This window comes from Lepidochelys kempii, chromosome 16 (assembly GCF_965140265.1).
Source record: "Lepidochelys kempii isolate rLepKem1 chromosome 16, rLepKem1.hap2, whole genome shotgun sequence".
Classification (NCBI taxonomy): Eukaryota; Metazoa; Chordata; order Testudines; family Cheloniidae; genus Lepidochelys; species Lepidochelys kempii.
In genome coordinates this window covers 23407022-23429950 of record NC_133271.1, presented here as the reverse complement: position 1 = coordinate 23429950, position 22929 = coordinate 23407022, and the positions used below count along the sequence as shown (strand labels likewise).

At 50.6% G+C, this 22929-nt stretch overlaps 1 protein-coding gene across 2 annotated transcripts; it reads right to left on the bottom strand.

Annotated features, from left to right (window-relative positions):
• Positions 1 to 90: 90 nt before the first annotated feature.
• LHX3 (LIM homeobox 3) lies at positions 91 to 22190 on the bottom strand. Of its 2 annotated transcripts, none has more exons than XM_073314480.1 (6): positions 22121 to 22190; positions 9770 to 9941; positions 7229 to 7431; positions 3838 to 3989; positions 2741 to 2912; positions 91 to 509 (listed from the first exon to the last, which is right to left on the bottom strand). In XM_073314480.1, the coding sequence occupies exons 1-6, from the start codon at positions 22188 to 22190 to the stop codon at positions 91 to 93; spliced, it is 1188 nt and encodes a 395-aa protein (XP_073170581.1). The 2 variants fall into 2 exon arrangements, with proteins under 2 accessions (XP_073170581.1, XP_073170580.1); XM_073314479.1 differs by lacking the exon at positions 22121 to 22190 and adding an exon at positions 16639 to 16732.
• Positions 22191 to 22929: the final 739 nt, after the last annotated feature.

Genomic DNA, 22929 nt, shown 5'->3' with positions numbered 1-22929 from the left:
GAGGTCATTTTTTGCCCCACATTATATTCTCAACAGTAGATGATGCTTAGTAGCCTGAAGTCTTTTCCCCACATTGTGGTGGGTCCTGTATCAAAACTGGCCATGATCAACTTCATCTAGCCAAGAGGCAGGACTTGCAGGGAAGTCTGGATACCCTCCACTGCTCCCTGTGGAGAGATCAGAACTGGGTCCATTCCCACCTAAGACTCTCATTGGCTGGGGCACGCCTTGTCCACCTTGAGCTATGATGCCTAAACCATTGTCTGGATAAACCAAGCTTGAGATTAAAGGCTGGTGGCCTGGCAAGGCCTGCAAAGAAGCTGGCGATTGGGGTATCCCGTAGGGGCTGTTGGATCTGAGGTCGTGGTACTGGTCCTGAGCGGGAATGCCACTGTGTTCCAAAGAGAAGCTCCCGTTGGTCCCAGCTTGTCTCCCCAAAGCAGGAGAAGCTTCATTTAGGTTGCTGTAAATCCCATTGGAGTGACTCATTTCTGACATAGAGGGCTCATCTGAAAGGGAAACGGGCTTGATTTATTGGGAAAGCAAACTAGCTGGAGACAATCTGATCAGAAACCTTGAATGCTGTGGAACTATAAAACCCACAGATGGACAGATAGATTAGATGGGTGTGTATGGTGAGAGAGAGAGAGAGAGAGGACTTGCATGTTTTTCACAGCTTTTCAATGCTATGTTGGTCTTGTCATTTCTTAATTCCTTATTACCTCTGTTTTCTATCTCTGGCTGGATCTCAGCCAAGTCAATGGGATTTTGTTTTTAATCCTGGGGGCAAGAGTCTAATTCACTTGGGCTTTTAAAAGCATGTATGAAATGTAGATATTAAGAAATAACCTTATTTTAAAAAAATATCTTTTAAGGGAGATGTGAGTCTAGGCTCTTGAGATCTGCCTCTTTCTATTGTTCTGTGTTCCTTTTATTAATTATTATTATGGCCTCATTAGTTATATTTATCTCTATTTTCACTATCATTTCAGGAGCTACCGTGATACTCACTGATAGAAGGGAATGATCTAAAGGAAAACCATTCATTACTTAGGAAAAGGAATTAAAATTGCAATGGTTTTGGGGTGATTAGAAATAGTTAATGGAGTATATTTGGATCACTTAAAAACATTATTGAAAATGAAACATATTTTCTAGTTACCAGCAAAATTATATCTGCATTTATTGGACCCTTCATAAAAACTGAGAATGACTTTCTTATCTAGGATATCAACCTGGTGCATATCTTCAACTTATCAATAATTGTGTTTAATACTTTTAGTTACTGTGTAATGGGCTATTCATATAGAATAATGATGCTGCATAAGATCATATGGGAGCAGGCATGAAAATTTAATACGTTAGGGAATCAATAGACAAGCTGAAATTTAAAATAGATTTATACATAAAGCTGCATGAACATTTTTCATCTAAAGAGTTTTCCATGGGAAAATGCTGTTTTTACAAAACCAAAAATTTCCCCAAAACTACATAGACTTCAACAAAATTTCATTTTGAAAAATTGGAAAAAACATTTTGAAAATGTCAAAACCTCAGGTTTCAACATTTTCAGAATGGAAGGTCTTGATGTTTTGGGCTCAAAACTACTTTTGGCATTGCGAGGTTTTTGAACACTATGGTAATGGGCCCATATCCGTGCCTTATATTGGCAGAAGGTACTAGATCACAGGAAGGAGCAGTTAACTGATGGCTGTGCTAAGAAATGCCATGAAGAGGAGGTGTCTGTGGCACTGAGCAAGCACTGAGCAACAGGAGAACACTTTTGAAGTCAAGGGCAACTACTCTTGCTTAAAGTTAAGCATGTGGTTAAGTGCTCTATTGCATCAAAGCTTGAGGGAATGTCTGTCAAAACAGATGACAGAGTGACATCTCTCCTCCAAAGAAGCTTGAAATCCTATGAGAGCAACAGCCCAAAACAAGGAGATGAAATAAAAAATACCCCCATAATAATTCAGTGGAATAACCCCCGCTCCCCAAAAATCGTTGAAATAAAAACACTTCCAGAACATAACTCATGGAATATGAACACCCCAGAAACAATCCAATGGGTTGCAGAGACTCCCCTATCAATATTTGCAATATAAACATTCTGATCAATCGTTCTGGACTTTTTTGCTTTTACATCTTTGTCATTTATAAAGTTCCTCAAAGAGAAGTATTTCTTTAATGTCAGAGGTCACTTGCCCAGACAAATCCGGAGTGACATTCTTCATGTTTTTCCTTTGATGGTTTCAAATGTGACACCATTTAAAAAATATATAACTTCCACCTTTAGTTTCTCAAATGCAATTGAGTCCAAATTGTCTCCTGCCCCGAGGAGATCTAAATCACTCACTGCGGTCACAGTGGAGAGAAGTTACTTAGCAGAACGCTGACTCAGTCATGGCTTGCTCCAGTTCTTGCCGGCACGTATTTGTGTTTATGTTCCCAGTTTAATTCACCTGTATTGGGCATTTGTTTTCTTTGATTATTTTATGGCAGGAAATGCTGAGCAAGCAAATGGTATTTAAAGAACGAAATGAAACTGTGATGCAAAACCGGCAGCTGTGCTTGGAAGAAGGCTGGGTGAAAAATGCCCTTGGGGTGAAATTGACCCCTGTCCAGGGGGTTAGCATGAGGCCTATGCACCCTGAAATCTCGCTCAAGCCTTGATTACACGCTTGTGATCTCCGCAGCATACCAGCCGTGCCAGCCAGAGCATGCACCTTCTTCCTCTTACCTGTAAAGGAGACCTCAGCATCACTATCTGGGCCCTCCTCCTGGATACTGTCCTTGTCCGATTTTGAATTCCCCCGGGATCTTTTCATATTCCTAAAGTACTGGCCCCATCTCTGCCTCCCAGCATCTTTCTTTAGTCTTTTTTCCTTAGCCCTTCGGTTCTGGAACCACACCTGCCCAAGGAAACAAAGGGGGTTAAAGGAACAACTTGAGAAGTCTCTAGTTTTCTAAAAGCGGGGGGGGGGGGAAGAGAGGCATGGCAACAATTTTAATATTTGCATCAAATAAAATGTTTTCATATAAAAATTGGTTTTCAAGGAAATTACTTTTTTCAATGACAAAAACTTTCAACCCGCTCTTCGAGCTATTCATCGCGCACGGGGGTACCACTGCGCCGGCCCAGAGTCCCCCCCGGAGACAAGGGAGCCCCCGGGCGTAGGGTGCATTGGAGGACCAGAGCCTTGGGCGAGCCGGGAACACAGAGATCAGGCACAAATATTAGGTCCGCACCAAAAATGGAAGGAAATTGCGAAACTTTCACTGAACAATTATTTGAAGGTTTGGTTTTCTTTGTCAAAATTCAAACCGCCGATGTGTGTGTTGTTTACGCTGCAAAAGATGAGTAAATTTTTTGCCAGCTTTAGAACCGGTCTTTTTAAGAAAACGAGAGGGAAGGGGGTGGGGGGCGCGGATCTGTGAAAATTGTGATTCTCCCCCCGCCCCAGTTTTTTGGTCAACATTTCAAATTTTGACCAACACTATAAAAATCCAAATTCGGAGCATTTCACCCAGCTGTAGCAAATATGCTCGGGCAAATCTCTCTGTGTGTGTGTTTGTGTGTTGAAACCATTGTGAAAGCACAAGGACTGGCCATTACTCTGGGTCTGTACAGAGATGACCACCACAAGATAGATGTTTAATAATTACAAAAGACTGTTTTCTGGATCCAGTCTGACCAACTAAAATGCATTGTTGAGTCAATACCTGTTTATAAAACGAACCCTCCCAAATAAGAGCGATTCAGTGGGGCGTGGACTCCCCTGGCTTTCCAAGGAGGCAGGGATCTCCGCCGGGGATGCTTGCGCTGCCCCATCTCACCTGTACGACTCTCATATCCAGCCCGGTCTCTGAGGACAGCTGCTCTCTCACGTGCCTGGCAGGTTTGGGGGAGTTGTTATAAGCGTTCTTCAGGGTTTCCAGCTGCTTGGCTGTGATCGTGGTTCGGGGTCTCTTTGCCGTGGACTCCGCCTCTGCAAACGTTGGCAAGAAATAACGCCCATTATTGCCCAAGCAGAGAGCCCAATTTGAGTCACAGTCGCCTGAAGAATGGCTCGGGACGAGGAGTGAAAAGCTGGACCTGGAGTTTCATGCACTGGTTGGCTCTGCTCGCGTTAAAGCTAGTCTGGAACGGGAGGTGGGGGGAATCCAGGGGAAAACAAATCTGTGCTCACTTTGCCAACATTTAAGGGACAAGCAGTGTATAAAATGAGAACGAGAATCACTATGGTTTCATGGGGTGATAATATCGTTATTCTCCGGTTTCAGAGTAGCAGCCGTGTTAGTCTGTATCCTCAAAAAGAAAAGGAGGACTCGTGGCACCTCAGAGACTAACCAATTTATTTCAGCATAAGCTTTCCTGAGCTACAGCTCACTTCATCGGATGCTGTAGCTCACGAAAGCTCATGCTCAAATAAATTGGTTAGTCTCTAAGGTGCCACAAGTCCTCCCTTTTCGTTATTCTCCGGTGTTAATTTAGCGAGGGAGGGGAAAGTAGCCATTTAATAAGCCATAATGTCGATCTAGAGATATTTAAATAGATCTTCTTCAGATGACACAAATAAAAGACAACCATAAAGAGAGGAGCTGCAAGTGATGCCGATTAAGCCGAGACACAATTATTGAATAAAGTTTTGACTTGGGTATGCAATCGTGTGCGGAGTGCTATAAATAGAAAGCCCGTTTTTCATGTCACTGCTCCTGTGTTGAAGCAAATCTTCATTAGTATTAAAACTTCTCCTGGGATACAAACTAATCGATGTGTGCTCTGGGTTTGGGTTTTTTGTGGTTTTGAATGAGCAAGGCTATGAACTATCCCCTGAGCAGCAACTCTGACCTACTTAAATGGGGTACAAATATTGGGCCGCCGATTAGGCTGAATGGATGCGCGTTCTAAAAGTGAGAGTGGAAATTCACAATAATTCTCGAAGGCTCCACTGTGGTCCGCTCCCCGCGTGAGAATTATTCCCACCGGTTCCCCCCCACACACACACACACACTGTTCTGCTTTCTTCGCCTCTAGCCCCTCTACCGGCAGCAGACTATGAATAGGGCCCCCAGAGCCGAGCCTGGGGAGTGTGTCTGTGGCACGCAAAACCGAAGTGGCTCTGGAGTTCACAGTGCAAAATTGCGTGTGTTCTGACTGTCCTAACGCCCAGACCAGCGGGCACCACTACGGGGCGCCGACCCGAACACAAGGGCAATGCATTCCCCCCGAAATCCCAAATTCCAGGCAACATCAGCTCAAACCCCTGGAAGTAGCCGCGGTGCAGTTCATTCAACCCCCCCGCTGGAGGATGGGTGACAGACCCAGGACCTCAGCGGCTCACAGAAGACACCCAGCCTGGGGCAATGGGAGAAAAGTCCAACGGGTTAATCTGCTAGTTAAGTTTAGGGAGGACTGAATGGAAAAACACCTATCGAACACCTTGGGGTCTGTCTTATTAGTTGGGAATCACATTATCTTGGGCCCTCGTGTGTGTTCTACACACAACTGAAGCGTTAACTCGGTGGCTAAATAAACCCTCTTGTTCTAGAACCAAAGTGTTCACAATTAGTCTCAACTATACTTAGAAAGGGAGAGCCTTTTAACGTTGCTTTGTGCCACCCAGATCTCCGCCAGACTGCTTGCCTAGGGCATCAGCAAACATCCGGTCTTAAAAATCTGCACCTGAAACTCTAATAACCACCTCAAAACTGTGGGTGTGGGGGGGGTGTTCCCACTGTATGTTCTCTGTCAGCAATGGTGTGCGCTCTATAAATAGCTAGTACTCAGCAATGTCTGAATTTGAATGGGGTTTGAATTTTGGACGCATGGAAGGATATATAGATGGATAGTTACCACAGCAGAGAGCTGTCCAATTTACATGACCACTCGTACAGAAAATGGAACGTTGCTCACTTTAAACCAGTGAAGGCTGAAATAGCCGGTTATCCTTTCCCCTTGGAAATCTGGAACACTACTAAGCTGGGAAGATTTTAGGCTTTTTCCATGATCGTCCTATGAATTCACCTGACTTTACAAGATCACGTGTCTGGAAGAGGTTGGTGCTTAGTATGAATTTCAAAATCAAGATATCGCTTTAGCGTGTGGTCCCCGAGAGCTCCCAACTCGGAAGGAGACCCCTAGAAGAACAATTTCTCAATCCTCTTGCTGCCCCATTGGAGTCAATGGCAACACACGCGTCCATGTCAAAGCATCAGCCAAAACTCAATAAAGTCAATAGAAGTTTTGCCTCAGGATGGCCCCCCCCCCCAAAAAAAACTATCCTAAGCCCAGATACAAAAATACAGACCCCTTTCAAGCTGAAATATGGGTTATTTCGCTGCTGGGCATTCTCAAGTAGGTTTTACTTGTTATATGGTAGGAGAGGGATGAAAGTAATTAATAATTGGCTAATAGTGACCCCTAATTTGGTGACCCCTAGTTCTCATAACACAAGAACTCCGGGTCACCAAATGAAAGTAGTAGGCAGCAGGTTTAAAACAACCAAAAGGAAGTATTTTTTTCACACAAGGCACAGTCAACCTGTGGAAAGTAGTAATGTGGAAAGTAGTAGTAGGCAGCAGGTTTAAAACAACCAAAAGGAAGTACTTTTTTCACACAAGGCACAGTCAACCTGTGGAACTCCTTGCCAGGAGATGTTGTGAAGGCCAGGATAAAACAGGGTTCAGAAAAGAACTAGATAAATTAATAGAGGATAGATCCATCAGTGGCTATTAGCCAGGATGGACAGGGATGGTGTCCCTAGCCTCTGTTTGCCAGAAGCTGGGAATGAGCGAGAAGGGATGGATCACTTGGTGATTACCAGTTCTGTTCATTCCCTCGGAGGCACCTGGCACTGGCCATTGTCGGAGGACAGGACACTGGGCGAGATGGGTCTTTGGTCTGACCCAGTGTGGCCGTTCTTATGTTCTTAGTTCTCTCACTGATTTTATATTTTGGAAAATAAAATAAATCTCTCCGAGCAGTGTAAGGGTGGAACCCTTTGTCTTCTTGAGCCTATGTTTTGAAGGAGACACCCTAAGCTGCAGATCACTCCGTTGTATCTAGTTCCCTTCATCTCTGTTACGGAATCTTGCTTGATATACCAGCTTGTATGGGAAGGAATGTGGGTGGGTCGGTGGGTGGCCAGGAGCAATCCCCCGTCTCTCTAGCTTCCCCGGAGCACTGTGCTAGCTAGGGCGATCCCAGGCTGACTTGCCCCGTTACCTCTCTGCTTGGCGGTCTCATAGTCTCCTTTACAGACCAGCCGGCTGTCCTCCATGAGGTAGAACTCGTCCCCCGTGGCCAGCTGCCTTTTACACACGATGCAAGAGAAGCAGTGCAGGTGGTAGACAAAATCTTGGGCCCTTCTCACCACCTGGGTCGGGGGGATCCCCTGTTGACAGGCGGCACATTTGGTCCCAAACCTCCTATTTAAAAAAAAAATCCAACAGAAAGTTGCTATTTATTGAACTGCAAAGAAAGATTCCCTAGGGCAGGGGCAGATGCTGGTTCTGGGTCACGGGAGGCTTCGGACCTGCTCGATTCCTACCGGGTTCACTTTCTTTCTAAGTGAATCCTTGGTCGCATCACAGCCAACTCCTGCCCTCCCGCGGGGCTGGCTGCTCACCGGAATCCCAGGGGCCGGCCTGGGAAGGACGCTGCGCCTGAGCATGGGATGTGTAGCCGGCCTGAAGGGCAGGACGCTCCGAGGCCTCAGGGGGTGCTTGAAGCGAGGCATCTGCTTGGAGGAAGGGGGATGCCTGAACCACAGCCTGCCAGGCCGCTGCCCGCCGTGGAGAGGGGTCTGCAGCGCAGCTGGCGGGGGTGTAGTTGCCTTCCAAGGAGGCGCATCTCAGCGCCTTGCCTGGGCCCCGGTGGAGCTTGCGCGGTGCGAGAAGCGACCGACAGGATTTGCTGGGGGGGGGCTCTTAGCTCAGAAGGGAAGGGGGGGACGGGGGCTGGATCATTGGCGTTTAGCAAGACACAGATCTGGGCCCAGGAAAGATCCCTGGCGGGGGGGGGGGGTCGGCTGCACCGCCCTCCACGCGTTCCAGCCCCGGCCACGCTGCGCGCCTGGTCCCCCTGGTCTCCTGGCTCGGTAAAACGTCCGTGGAAGCGGGTCTGAACGCCCCCCTTGCTGCTCGCCAGCGCTGGGGGGGTCCCAGCCCCGCCCCAGAGAAGCGGCCAGAGCATTGGCCTGCTCTGGGTTTCTGTTTATTCCTAACCCCGGCAGACCAGGCTGAAGGCTGAGGGCCTGGTTCTTCCGAGGTGCTGAGCGCCCGCCCCTCCCAGAGGCCAGCACCCCCGGAACGCAGCATCCCCGCCAACCAGCCAGCTCCTTCGGGCCCGATCCTGCAATGACCCTGTCTGGGGACACTAGCGTTGGATTCCCCCCCCCTTTTACATCAACACCATTTTAACGAATGGCCCCAAATACACTTTCAGTCGTGTCTACCGCCCAAGTGTCCAGGGAGTTTAATTCTGTATCGAGCAGGGGTCTTTCCAGACTCGACGGTCATTCCCTATTTGGTTTTTACTGCGGGTGGTTTCTATTGCAGGGTCACAAAGGAAAGGGCTCGCTTTCTTTTTTGCCCTGGATGCAAAATCTGGAAGAAAAACCAGCGCGGCCCCAAAAACGCTGGGTGAGCTCTGCCCTACGGGAAGGGCGTGTGAACTCTTACATTTGCGCCCTGATTTACCTATTACCACTGAGATAAGACCGGAAAGGGGGGGGGAGTTGCTTTTCATAGAATCATAGAATATCAGGGTTGGAAGGGACCTCAGGAGGTCATCTAGTCCAACCCCCTGCTCAAAGCAGGACCAATCCCCAATTTTTACCCCATATCCCGAAGTGGCCCCCTGGAGGATTGAACTCACAACCCTGGGTTTAGCAGGCCAATGCTCAAACCACTGAGCTATCCCTCCCCACCATTTACTGCTACCAAATACATAAAATCGTGGCTGGAATCAAAATGTAACCCTCCAGGTTTAGGACGTAGCCTTCTGCGGGTGGGGGTTTCCCCCCGGGCTATCTGGGGACTGACCCCTTTCCGTGGGGGGGTGGTTTAAGCTCTGGTGCGGAGGTCGCGTGTCAGTACCCGGCGTGTGTCTCGGGGGGGTTCTTGGCCAGGCAAAGCTCGGCTGGGAGCTCAGCGCAGGCCCCGGGGTACCGCGGGTGGCTGTGTGCTCGCACCCCCGCCACCGGAGGCTGAACAGCGGCCGCAACGCAAGTCAGGCGGGGATGCAGATTTCCCCGGCTACCTGCATCCGCTGCACCGAAAGCCGTTTGCGGGGTGAGGTGCAGAAAGGCAAATCCGGCTCTCCCCCCCCCCCCGCTCCCCTACAGAACTTTTTTTTATCAGCCTCTTTATTCGCAGGGTCCTTTTCTGCATGCAGCCAGTTCTCAGATGCCACCGTGATCTCCGGGGAAGCCGTATGTTTTGAAGGGAGAGAGAGCGCAAGCCGGTGGGATGTGCGGACGGGCTGGAGCCCCGTTCAAATCAGAGCAGTCCCCAGCATCCCCTAGGAGGGCAGAACAGTGACCCGACGCCACAACCCCCCTCACCCTGCTTCTGCATTCACCCTCCATGTAGGGCCCTGCTAAGATTAATCATTGCCGAGTTATTTGTGTAGAATGGACAGAATCCCGGTGACTAGTCACTTCCCTTCCCCTCTCCTCCCATGTCCTTGCCCTAAAATCTCTGCCCCGTCCCCGTCCCCGTCCCCTTCCTCCAAGGGTGCTGGGTTTGGTTTGGTTTTACTCACTTGAAGAAGTCCTCTTTGCAGTACACGCTGTCCCCTCTGCTGAAGCATTTCTCAGCCAGCTGGGTCTGGCAATCGCTGCATTTCAGGCATTTGCTGTGCCAGGGTCTCTCCAGCACCTTCAGGATGAACCGGTCCACAATGTGTTGGTTGCAGCCTGCACAGAGCGGGATTTCTGGGAGGGGGGAGAGAGGGATAAAGGACATAATTATGCGGTTTAATTTCTCACTTCTAAAGCAAGTAGGGGCCCGATCCCACCCTTGCAATGGGAAGGCTTCAGTTGGAACAGGATTGGATCAGATCTGGGGGCAACGTCTGCACATAGATGAAGCTCCAGTTGCTGGAAGGAGCTCCGACTCATCGTTCTATGTCCACACACGTCCTGTGTCCACACACGTTCTGTGTCCACACACGTTTCCTGGATCGGTGGCTCGGGCTCGGGCTCGCAAATCGGGCGCACGTTAGCGAGCAGGAATTCAGCTCTCTCAGACACGGGCACAAACTGGCTCGATGGGGAGACACTTCACAGCGTGTCCAGGCTTGGATTCGCCTACATTGCAAGAGCCAGGGCAGGTCCAGAGCCCACAGTGCAACTGCAGGATGTGAGAGAGACAAGGGCCAACTTCTGCTCGGGAAGGAGACGAGCTTTGGAGCGTGCCCCGAGCTGTTCTTCAGGCCTGGTGCAATCAGAGAGAGCACCTCACCCACCTTGTCTCCCTCGCATCCTGGGGCCCAGAACGACAGCAACAATTTCGCGCCGGTCACACATTGAAACGATACATCCCAAAAGCACATCACAGGTCATCAATATTAAAAATAGACACGGGGAAGCTGCCACGTTAGATCACGTGATCTCCCACGCTGTTCTTTTTAAAATTGCAAATGCAACACGTGCGTGGGGATGTGTATAAAATTCGGGGATTTATTATTCAAGAGCCAAAGATGCTGAAAGTGCCTTTTAAGAGTAAATACCGGGGGAGGGGGAGGTCAGAAAAGAAACGGGTTCAAATGCCTCTGGGGAGCTGCAATTGATTCTGATTTCCTATTTCAGGAGGGGAAAGAGGCGCCGGATTATTTCTAGTGATGTCCTTGAATGAACGGTTGCTGTAGATCTCTGCTGGAGAAGGCGTATTTTGGAGGTATACTTTCTGCATCCGGTAAAATAATTAAAAACCAACCAGCCCCCGAAGCCTGTCCATTGCAAAATTGCAGAAGATAAACGCCGCTAAATTGCAAATCTGCGGGTTGGACGCAAACGCGTCCGAAGTGGGTTTCTCCAGCCCGCCCAGGCGCACCTGGTGGGAGCCGAACACACTCACAGGTGCCAGTCGAAAAAGAGAAACATTTTCAAGGCAAACGGTTCACGCCGGAGCCCGATTTCATCGCTTCTTTGATTCCCCATTGCGGCTAGCTTTTGGAGGCTCCTGGATTGCCAGCAAATAAACATACAAACAAATGTTACCGCAACCGAAACCAATTGTTGGCGCTCCTGGAGGAGTCCTCTCCTGGTCCTTTAAACAGAAGAGCCGCAAACAGAGTTTTATCTTCATTAGATTTTTGATTCTGTTTCTACCCAGAGAATATCATTTCCACCATCCACAAAACCGACCAGTACAAATTACACTGGCCAAAAAAAAAGTTCTAGGTTTTTTTGTATAAATTCCCAGGGAAATATTCACAGTAACAACAACAATAATTTGACAGGCTCGTTGTGTTGTCTAATATATCGCCCCCCTGCAAAACAAGCCATGTGCTAAAATGTCCTGAAACAAACACACAATTATTGATCATCTGAACCCCCCTCCCGGAAAAAAAAATACAGCAAAGACATTGCAAGTAGAGAGAAACAACTTGCCAGCTAACGTTAGACTCCAAGGTTGGCATCCCATAGTCTTAGCAACTGTCCAGCCCCAATTAAGCTCCTCCGCACACGCTGCTCAGGTCAGACAGAAGGTGCTGCTGTCTAACCCCCAAGACCCCAGCTGGGGGGGGGAGGGATGAGGGGGGGAAGCTTAAGACTCCCAAATCACCGTCTCATAACCAAAGAATATTGCTTCCTTCTGCTCCTTGCCGTCTAATCTGATTTTCCAAAACAAAATACAATCTCTTAAATTAATATAAACCCTCATAGAAATTAATTTCCTGCCTTGCAGGGTGTGTACACACACACACACACACACACCTATTAAGTGACTAGACCCTTACGTTGCATTGTGAGTCCAGCAGAGAGAGGAAACGTCCTTAAAACGTGTCTTCAGGGTTCAGCATCCTCCCTGGGTTTACATGCGGGAGCAGATCCCCCATTTTTATTGTTCTTTGTAGCCCTTCTGGTCGACCCTTCCTTTCCCCCCCCCCCGGAAAAAAAACCATCTAAACTGCTTTTGACCCCGGGAGCCCTGGGTTTGCCATCTTTACACACATCTCCTCTCTCTCTCCCTCACTGCTACCAATTCTATAATTAGGCCTGAGTCAAATATTCCTGGTCACAGCCTTCCCCCGCACCAATCAGGAATCCCCCACCCCACCCTGGATCTCTCTCCAAATCACACCTGACAATTAAAACGGTAAAGGCCGCTGTAAGCTAAGCGGGGAGAGAGAGGAGATTTAATTCACTAAATCAGTTTATTTTTAGACCTGGGTCACTTCGGCTTCTCTCACTGGTGTCAGTTTTAAGAGCCTGGAGGGGGCGATCACGTGGGCACTGTGGTTAATTTCAGCCCCAGGAAATTGCTGGAGCCCAGTGACTAGCTGCAAGGCTTCACGCAGGAGGGAGGCTGCTGCTTGAACTTTTTAGGAATAAACGGGCTAGGCAGCCCCCTCAGTGAAAAATCCCTGGGGTTCCTGAGACAGCCAACACTAGTCCGTGTCCTGACCGTTGGGTTTTATTCTGTGTTTATCTCGGGTCTTAATTTTCTTGGGGAATCTGAAGCACTTCGTCAAAAGAAATAAATTAATTCACAGGCTGGCAACCTGTTCTGGGTAAAGATCCAGTGCACTGAAAGCTGGGCTGCCCCGGCCGTTGTACAAACAGATATCCGAAGTACAAATACCTCAGCCATGGGATGTACGTGCCAGGGCCTGAGACTGAAGGCCAGAACTGACCACCATCTCGTCTGACCTCCTGCACAAGCCAATATTTGTCTGTAAAGTGTTGCGTGTATTCCAGAGAAACAAGTATTTGTGTAAAAAGAACAGGAGGACTCCTGGCTCCTTAGAGACTAACACATTTATTAGAGAGTAAGCTTTCGTGAGCTACGGCTCACTTCATCGGATGCACTCAGTGTTTGTGTGTGCACGCCTGCCAGCCGCCCAAGTCACAGAACAGCCTGTGCAATAAATACACACAGGGAAAGGTACACACGTTGTTTATTAAAACGACTTCTTCCCAATGGTGGGGGGGAGGGAGGTCTGTTTTATGCGAGATTCAGTGCAATGGCTCTGTGACCAGTTACCCCTGGTTTCCAGACAGGGTGAGCAAAGGTTGCGCTGTATTTGCCAGCGATAGCCGAATGTTTTCATGGTCCGTCCAGTGATCCTGCACCGGGGACGATCTCTCGCACCTGACACCTCGGCAGCCACGGGCAGTTTGGTCTCCACAGTCACCGACCCACGTCTTGAAACTGGCAATAAACCTTTGTCTTCTGATCGGAAGGATAATTCGATGTATGCAAATCTCTCCCCCGCCAGGGTGCAGCGACCCCTACTGCTTCGGACAGGTCCTGCTCCGCGGGTGCCCGTGCCCGGCCGCCCGAAACCAGCGAGGCATCACCCGAGCCTACTGAAGTTCGCCGCTTTCCAGCAGGGACACGCGCCGCGAGCAGGTGCTGGCGGGTGGCGAACGCTGCCCGTAGGCCATATCCTGGGTGTTTTGCGTGCGACGCTGCTAACATGGCAAGCTGTGGGGGCCGTACAGACCTGCACCCGGGGCTGGGCGCAACCGACGCTCCCTGGTGCTGGCCGGGCGGCCCATGGCGAAGAGCTGTTGCTCGATCCGGTTTACATAGTGTCCGCTCTCCCGGCCATTATTGCCCAGAACCCAGGGCGAGGAAATAGGTGTCTTTCCTTTAGCCTCAGACAAGAGCCAGGCTGGGCATTAAACCATTAATCGGGGAATGAATTTGATGAGAAAATAAAGTGTAAGTGCAATCCCCCCCCCCCCCGGCTCGGGGGCCGGTTCAGAGCCGTTTGCTCAAAGTCTAACGAGACAGGAGCCGGAGGCTGTGGGGCGGGGGGTGACTATGGGTTTCTGGGCGGACTCTTTCCGGTTAGCTTAGGTCTGAGGGTCTGGCTGCACCCAGGGGTGGGCACCTGGAACCTGCGCAGGGGGGTGACATTTGAAGAACTAGCAAGGCCTCCCCAAGGTGGTGCCCAAGTGACTAGAAAGCGAAGAGGAGATGTTCGCTCCTTCTCGGTGACCAAGGCAGGTCCCCGGGCGAACCCGGCACGGAGCTGGGGTGGGCTGAGCGCGGCGCTTGCCCAGCTGGTTGCTCAGGAAGCCCAGGTAGAGAGCTCGCTGCTCAATTATTTATCCGCCAGCCTCGCCCCACGCCCCAGCCCTGCGCTTGAAGCGGCATTCAGCTTTTGTTTGCATTGTGAGCCTCTGCTAAAACTTTAATGTCCTGCCTCGATACGGATCCTCTCCTCGGCGGCGGGAGAGAGAAAAGAGGGGTTCCTCTGGTTTAGACCTGAGCAGGGTGCAGGAGTAAAGGGGGTCGGGTGGGGGGGCTGCCTTTTTCTGTCCCCCCCCCCTTTGTTCTGGGGCTGTATTAACACCAAGATCTCTCCTTTTCGTGTCTGAACTGCACAATCCAGTGCTGGGCCGTTGCCTCTAATAACCAGTGATCTAACTTTATACATCTGTGCCAATGTGTGTTTTAGTTCGGAAGAGGGTCAAATCAAGGAAACAGGGGCGGCGCAAAAAGACCTTCCTTTACCTAGCTATCACTAGCCCGGGGAATAAAACACTGTTTAGCCCGCACCCTGAAAAGGCCAGAGGTGCTGTTTCCCTTCTCAATGTGCATTAGAGTTAGGGCTCTAACGCAAAGCACTAGTGCCCTGGACGGCTTTTAGAGGGTGTTTCAAAAACGATCTGGGTAAGGAACAGAATTGCACAGGTTATGCGAACAACCCCCCGAGTGAAACAAGCCTGCAAGCTTCTGATCCTGCTTCTTGTACTCCCCTGATCTCAGCCAGCAGCCTTCTGGCCAGGGAACCGAATTATACCTTTACAATCAACTGTTTTAGGCAATCATAGAATCATGGAAGATTAGGGTTGGAAGAGCCCTCAGGAGGTCATCTAGTCCAAGCTCAAAAATAATGCAGGGCCCTCTTCTCAGTGCTCTGGGCAGGCAGGTGTCCTACATTCTGACTTTGTTCAGGGACAAAATATTTCTCTGATCTGCTGCTGGGAAAGGCACAATTCATTCTTGAGACCCGACTTTTTAAAAAAAAAAAAAAAGAAAATTTAAATCTGGGGCTTCTCGCTCCGATTTATTTTAAGCCCCCTCTTCAAAGTGCTCCTGTGGCGACTGCTACTCCCTGTACTTGTGTCCCAGGACCTGGTACCCAATTCTCGTCTTTTCCCCTCAGGGTGTCAATAAGACTTTGAATAAAGTGCATGAAACTTCAACATCCAGCGCGTAAAAGGTTCGTTGCTATTTAACAATCAAGCAGAAAAACCTATCAAAGCTGCAGGGCAGGCTGAAAACACGGACCCAATGAGTTCACCGTCTCGGGGGCTAGTTAATTTCGAGGTCCCGAGACTTTGGACCCGATCCTGCAATCTTTTCTCAGGCAAAACCCTCAGTCAAGCTGCCTGGAAATTTTTGCCTGGAGAAGGACGGGAGGGAAGATCGGGCCTGTTCGGACATAAAAGATGCGCAGGGCTACCGGAGAGGGGGCCGCGGTGACTCCGAATAGCTGGTGACACAGATAAGGAAATAGACCAGTCTCTAGGCGGTAGGGAAGGCCTCACACATGTCTTGCTTTTATAAAGAAGCTGCAGCTAAAACATATGTCGGCGATGCCTCCCTGTCTCTTCTCCTGCCCCGCCTAATCCCTTGCCCTCTGAGCGATAAGCCAATGCATTACTGCGATAAGAAACCACAGGGCACCCGAGGGAAACGATCAAACCATTTCAGGGAGCAGGAACTCCCCACCCTGAGGGGGACAGTATGATCCCCCAGCCCCCTGACTGATGGCAGCAGGGCCGATCGCGCCTCCTTTGGGGCGAACTCGCAGGGGAAGATTTCGTTTGCCTCCCGGGGTTGGATTTTGCAGAGCTCCGCTGTAGATGCGCGTCTCCCAGCAGAGCACCCCGAGAAGTTTCAGACCGATCCCTGCCCGGAGGAACGATGATCAGCAGAGGCAAGGGACATAAGTCTACCGAGGGCGCCGGAGTCATTTGCAAGGAGTTGGTCCAGGGCAGCCGAAATATTATTCACGGTCGCCCGGGACTACAGATAAATGACATTTTCATGCAGCTCTTTCTACCATTAATTCGCCTTAGGCTGTTTTGCGTTTTTCAGCAAAAGATCTCCCCTGATTTATGACGACAGACGTACAATTAACTCGATCTGTAATAAATAAATGGCGGAGGGGCTGCTCTCCATTTCTCCGGCTCCTACAGTTGTCAGAAGTTCAGAGGCTCAAAAAAAAAAAAGTGCATTCAAATAAACGAGGTAATAATTAGTAATAATTAATCGTACAAATCCAGGGGTGCGCATTTGCCCTGACTCCTCTTCCTACCCTGCGCCATGCTCTGAGCTCGTGCCAGCGGCACCTGTTCTAAGACCCCCCCAGAACCATCCCCTGTCTGCAGACCCATTGAGAAGCCGGCTTCCCCCCACCCCCACCCCAAAAAAGCCCAGTACCTTTGCGCACGTCCTCATTCTGCGCCAGCAAAGCGAAGAGCATCTCTGTATTGGAGCAGTCCTTGCCCGCGCTCAGTTCCTTAAGAGCATCCATCTTGCGTCGCCTTCCGCCACAAACTCCGCACAAATGGGGCGCTGCAGCCCGCTCCGGGGTCTCAGAGCCAAACGTGGCCCTGGTCTGCCCGCCCTCTCCCCTCCGGCGCTCCCTGGCCTCCCCGAGCAAGCGGACCACACGCCTGCTCGGCACAGAAACACCCCCCCCCCAGTCCATCCAGGGTCCACACAACACACACCCACACCCCGCTGGAGGTGTCGTGCGCTTGCAGTGCAGAAGAGGGAGTTGCACACAGGAGCAAACAGGGCTGAGGAGTAACCCTGCTACCTTAAAGTTCACCCCGTGCAAAGGAGGGTGGAATAGCATCACCGCCGGCGAGTGGGAGGCTGCAGGTCTCGACTGGGCTCGGGGGACCGGCGGAGGCAAGGGGAACCATTCGTCATTTTTTATGTGTGTGTGTGTGGGGGGGAATGAATACGGCCTGATCGTCGCTGAAAATACTTTAATGGGGCTTCCCAGTGATTGTTTTTATCTGAGGCTGGCTTTGCTGGGCCCTGTGGTTGTCCCAGTGGGTTTGCGGGCAGAGGGAGGCCATGAGGAAGAGGGAAGCGGAGAGCAGCTGGAGAAGGGGGAGCGGCGCTGAGATTGTTTGATTCTATTTCTCAGAAAGTAATTTACAGCCTCCTGCAGTTTGTTAGCACAAGGGGCATCACTTTCCTTGCAAAATCACCAGTGAAAGCAAAGCCCGGGGCCTACTTTCCAGGTGAAGCTGGGATTTGGCTGGGGGGCGGGGTCCCATCGAATCTGGAAGTATAAAATTAAGACCCCCCAGGAAATTGCTTTGCATTTCATGTATTTACCCCCCCCTCATTTGGCAAATACACTAGTGACACCCCCCTGAAGTTCCTCTCCTGTCCCACTGTGGCCACAGGTGGAAGATATTTCTACCGTCCTCAGCTGAGGAAACCGGCCTCGTGTGATGGGGGAGAGCTAAATGTCTACTCGTCCGATCGAAAAGCTCACATTTCCCCCGGGAAGGATCATGCCCTAGCACAGCGCGCAGACTCCGCGGCCGAGCCCAGGCTGGAGCATGGACTCCTGCAGTCTGCGCTCCCACGCAGGGGTCAGGAAAATCAGATCAACGCGCGCTGCAAACTGGGTTGAACTCTTCAATCAGCCCTAGAACCAAGGGCAGGGTCGTGTTTGGATGGACTGTCCTCAGTAATGCCGAAATATTGGGAAAGCTTCTTATCCATGAGCATCCCACCGCCCTCCCTCTCTGTGAAACAACCTCTCTTTTTAAGGAAGAGGGTTTTGCCCAGGAAGGCGGCGGGGGGGGGGGGGAATCAAGTCCCAAAGTTGAAAGTAAATGGGCCAGATCATTAATTCATAGGAACTACCTGCAAAATGATAAAAGATCTTTTGGGAGGATTACATCTCCTCTTCTTTTGGACCACGTTGGTCTCAGAGGGACAAGTGGGGGTGGGGGGGGGAAGTTGAGTCAATGGGAATCTGATTTTTATCATTATTTCTATGCATCTATTCCCCCCCCCCCCTTTAAATCCGAGCCCTTTCCAAAGTCCTATGGAAAGGCTCCCATTGGCTTCCGTGGCAAACCAAGCTCTTCAGGAATTGCACGGAACAGCTCCCTTGACTCTGAGCTTGCAAAGTTGCCTGCCACGCTCGGAATTTTGGGAGCAGCTGAAGGCAGACCTGCTGGAGAAACCTGTCTCTTTCTCCTCCCACTTCCCGCCGTGTCACAGGATCGCAGGACTTGGCCAAGCCAGTCTACCATTTCCCGGGCGTGGGGAACAGAAGAAGCCTTTCTAATAAGGGTGTCCAGTCCCGTCCCCCCAGTTTTATGGGTTTTTTAAGACAACTGTTTACTTTGGGCGAGATCGGCAGCTCAATCAAATGTTAAGTGCGACAACACCCTGATAAATTTTATTGACACTGATCTTTAGAGGCAAAAGGTGTCTGGGGAAATCAGGCGTAGTGATCCTGCTGTACCCTGCAGATGAATTCAAAATCAATGCCCCATTTGCCTGCATTTTCCGAGGCTATGAAACGCATTTTGGTGAAAGGTGTGCGATGCTTCAATGTTACTTCCAACTTTTAAGCTTTAATAATAATTTTATGTCCTATTGATCGCCTTCTCTGAAGGAGCCAGGCGACAGTAATGGTATCAGATGAGAAACACTTATGCCGGAGGCGTGATAGAAAGGACATGTGACACTCTCTGTAGCTGTAGATAGCCATGGCGCTTTATCAAAGAGCAGGGGTATAAGGTGTGTGTGTGGGGGGGTGATCTGCTTTTGCACCCACCCAGCTTCTAAGCACAATTCACATCCACACAAAGCAGTGCGTTGTGATCCTTTTCATGCCTAAACTAGGGACACTGGTGTGGAATTATCTTCACCATCGTGGAGCCAAGGCATGTGCGGCAAGGGACAGACTTTTAGGGCTGGAGCATCTGGTGTTGCATGAGCAGCATTTCCCCTTCGGCTAACTGCAGGCTCTGGAGCTGTATTCGTTGGGCTTTCTGTCTCCCAGGCGTGGGGGTTACCTGGGAGGGATGAGGGCTGTACTTTTCATTGTTAGGATCGTGCGTTGCACTAACATCTCCTACCAATGCAGGGGTCTGGAATTGTCGCAGGGAGGGCACCCTGTGCTCCTGGTTTATGGGTTACTCTGGAAGGGAAGGCTCCGATCCTTTTTTGCCCGGGGTCTCTGATTTTCTAGCCTCTGACAGAGCCCCAGCCCGGGAATTCCATTGCTCTTCCGCGGGTGTAACAACCTGCCCGCTCAGAGGGCAGCCGGGCGCCAGCCCAGACAATCCCCCGGCATCCATGAATGCGGCTTCGCGCTTTCGATCAGCGGCATCAGCTTGATTTACACCGAATAACCAAACCCAGTCGAGTGGTTTTGCAGGGTGACAGCTGTTCGGAAGGGCTGCAAATGCTATTTTAATCCGCTAGCGGTTTACTCTAGATGCTCTCCTGAACCGGTACATTATTTGTCTCTGTTTATACAGGAAACCCCTATTTTATTTCTTGTCTAAAAGGGCTTCTCTATTAATAAAGCACCATCAAGGAACGTTTGAGCAATTGATTTCTTAACATCTCCACTCTCCTGTGCAGCTGTGATTTTTTCTACCCCTAAATACTAAAGTACATTTTTTTAGGATTAAAATTCCAGATTATTTTTCTTTCCTTGCTGAAACAGACTAAAGAGTCCAGGGTGGCGGGAGAGAGCCAAGTATATTCCCTGAAAGCAGAAAGGAAAGTAATATCGAGATCTTAGTCTGTTCCTTTAAACAAGTACATTCCTGCTGGATTTCACCCGAGCTTCCCTTTTAGTCCCTAACCATCCAGGCTAGCTAACGTACATTCACTTCTTCGGGAAGGACATTGCAGCTATCAGACTATTTGGAGTCAAATATCCGTTAGACATAGTGGAAGAAAGAGTTTTAAAGGTTACAAAACTAGAGAGATCCCCCCGAGTCTAAGAGTTAATCAAGCAAACGAACAGATGAGGAATGGCAAAAATCAGCTGGATTTCCCTGGATTATTTACTCCTCAATCAAGCGGGATTTCTTCTTGCTATGTCCACACATGTCCAGGGACGGGGATGTATTGAAGTGTCTACAGTTAAAAACCCCAATCCTTAGGTCTGACAAGATTTCCCTTCGGACTCCACTTCTCCCATTGGGGAACGCTTCTTCCAACAGAAACGGACCAGAATAAATATCCAAACCCTTTCGTTAAAACTCAGAGCCAATGTGCATTTGAATGAGCTAAGCGGTTGGGGCTCTGCTAGACTTCTGTCTCGGTGCCCTGGTGATGATAATCCATTCAAAGGGAGATGGCTGCAGCGGGACTCATCGGAGCTGGGCTGGGTATTTATTAAAGGGTGAGACAGTTTTTAACCGAATAGATAAAGAACTGAAGCATGTGAAATAGACTGAAGGCCATATTGGCTGCTGGTGTGCGGGGTATGTGTAAAGAGGGGAGAGGAGAGATCTAACTAGACAGCGTTCAGCTGCTTGTTTCATAATTTTAGCTGCTTACTTATTATATTAAATTCTCCCCAGCTAAAAAGTCAATAATAATGAATAATAATTCACTGCATCCGGTATCTCGAATCGTGTGCTGCTTATTCAGAGCGGGCAGGCTAGTTAATTTAAAGGCAAATGTGGTCTGATTTCTCTCACTCCAGAAGAATAGGGTTTCCCACCCCCCTCCCCCAGTTAATAGATATTCGAGTCATCCCAGGGCAGAGCTGCCACCTGATTAACAGCATCAGCTGGGTCACAACAAGCGGATGAGAAGCCCTATTATCAAAGCAAGGTGTGTTAATAAATCGAGTTTCTCTTAACACGCGGCTCTTTCTCGCCAGCGCTGCCCTTGGAGCGGAAAGGCCCGATCCGGCTCCCGGGTGAGTCAATATCAGACCTCTCCTGCGGACTGCAGTGAGGTGGGATCCAGCCTATCCCGGGTGGGGAGTGTACCCGGAAATAGCCCCCGCATGCTGGTGGATTGCCCGCAGCTTGGGGCACGGACTGGGGGACAACACACACGATGCTGCTCTGAGCGCGCTGACATCCCCGAGGAGCGGGCACAGGGAGCTCGCCTGTGCACCCCTCTGGCAGAGCCCGGCCGGAGAAGGGCCTGAGGCTTAGGCGAGGCGTGGGGGGCTGCGGGAGGGGAGCGGGATGGCAGCCGCGAGTGATGGAGGAGCTGGGAGAGCCCAGGTCAGACACGCGCTCTACAGCTGTCCAGATCAGCCACTAACAATACCGCTCATTAGCCGTCCCCAACGCCTGTGGCAGGCAAAGCCCCACACAGCGAGCGAGGCTCCCCCCCGCCCCCCCAGCACACGTTTTCTTTTCTTTTCGTTTTGTTTCCTTTTTAAACGTTGTTTGCAGAAAGCCAGCAGGAGAGGCCTCCTGCAATGGATCCAGCCCCTCCCCAGCTCGGACAGTAACACGTGGGAACACAGCTCCAGGCACGGGAAAATCTGCTAACTAGATGATGTAAACGCCACGCCAAATATTACCACCCTGCAGCAGCCAGGCGCCGGGGACCCAAGCCCCGAAAGTCACTGACAGTGGGGTGTAGCCACCCCAGAGATCGGCGAGCCACATGTTACCAACACCTGCTTTCCCGGTTACATGTAAAGGGGGGGTCTTCCCCCCCTTATCCCCCAGCACTCTGCTAGTTCAAGCTGAGACCTCCCCTCTGCAATGTATCTTAACTAGATCCTCCTGAGACCAGGGTGACATTTGCTGGGCCAGGGGACCCATTCCATGCGGAGTGGGGTGGGAATTCCTGACCCCCGCGCCCGCGCCACGAACAGCTGGGGTGTTGTTGCTGTCCAGTATTGGGAAGAGAAAACAAAGAGAGAGAGAAAGAGAGAGACTCTTACCTGGGCTCCTGCTGAAGGGGCAGATCTCAGCTGCCTTCTCTGAACTAGCTCGGACTCTTTCCAGCAGCATCTCGGGGCTGGGCGAGGAAGGAGCGACCTGGGCTAACTTCAGAACTTGGTGGGCTAGGGTCGCCTGGGCAGAAACAGGCCAACTCTCTCTCACCCCCCGGCACTGAGCTGCCTTCCCTCTCCTGCGGGAGCCCTGCCCGGGAGCGCTGCGCCCGGCGGCCACCTCCCCGCACTTGGGAGATGCTGCAGCTTCAATCTAATGGCTTGGGGAAAGGGGGCCCGGCTCAGCGCTGGCTTCCCACCTCGCAGTGGCTGGCGTCAGTTGACCCTCGGTTGCCACCGGTGTGCTGCTTAGCATAACAAAGCCCAGCGAGCGACTGTCAAGGGAGGGGGAGCTGTCCATGGTGCTGACACAGGACGCCCAGCCAGCCAGGCGTGTGGTCTCCCCCCCGCCCCCGCCCGACATACCCATACACGTGTCCAGCTTTCAGCCCACACAATAGGGGCTGGGCGGACCCCAGCGTCGGCTCATTGTCTTTATGCAGATCTCCCTTTTCGTTAAGACGCATCGCCTTTGTCCCGCCACAAAAGTCTCCCCCTCGGTCCATCATGCCATGAATTTGTTGGGTTGCGGGTGTTTCCGCCCCTGCTCGGATCACAGGGGCACGCTGGAGGAGCGATTCCTTCCTCTGGGGTTGTGGTGGGGGCTGGTTGTCAGATGTCAACATCCGAGCGTGTTTTAAAGGGGTGGGGAGGCTGGTTTTCCGAACTGATTCCTACCCAAGAAACCCGCTGTGCGA

Excerpts from the sequence above, each read along its gene's own strand:
- LHX3 (XM_073314479.1), bottom strand. The coding sequence starts at position 16,732 with ATGGATGCTCTTAAGGAACTGAGCGCGGGCAAGGACTGCTCCAATACA. Across the intron at positions 9,942-16,638 it reads GAATGAGGACGTGCGCAAAG|AAATCCCGCTCTGTGCAGGC; the intron begins GTACTGGGCTTT and ends CCCCCCTCCCAG. Across the intron at positions 7,432-9,769 it reads TGCAAAGAGGACTTCTTCAA|GAGGTTTGGGACCAAATGTG; the intron begins GTGAGTAAAACC and ends TTTTTTAAATAG.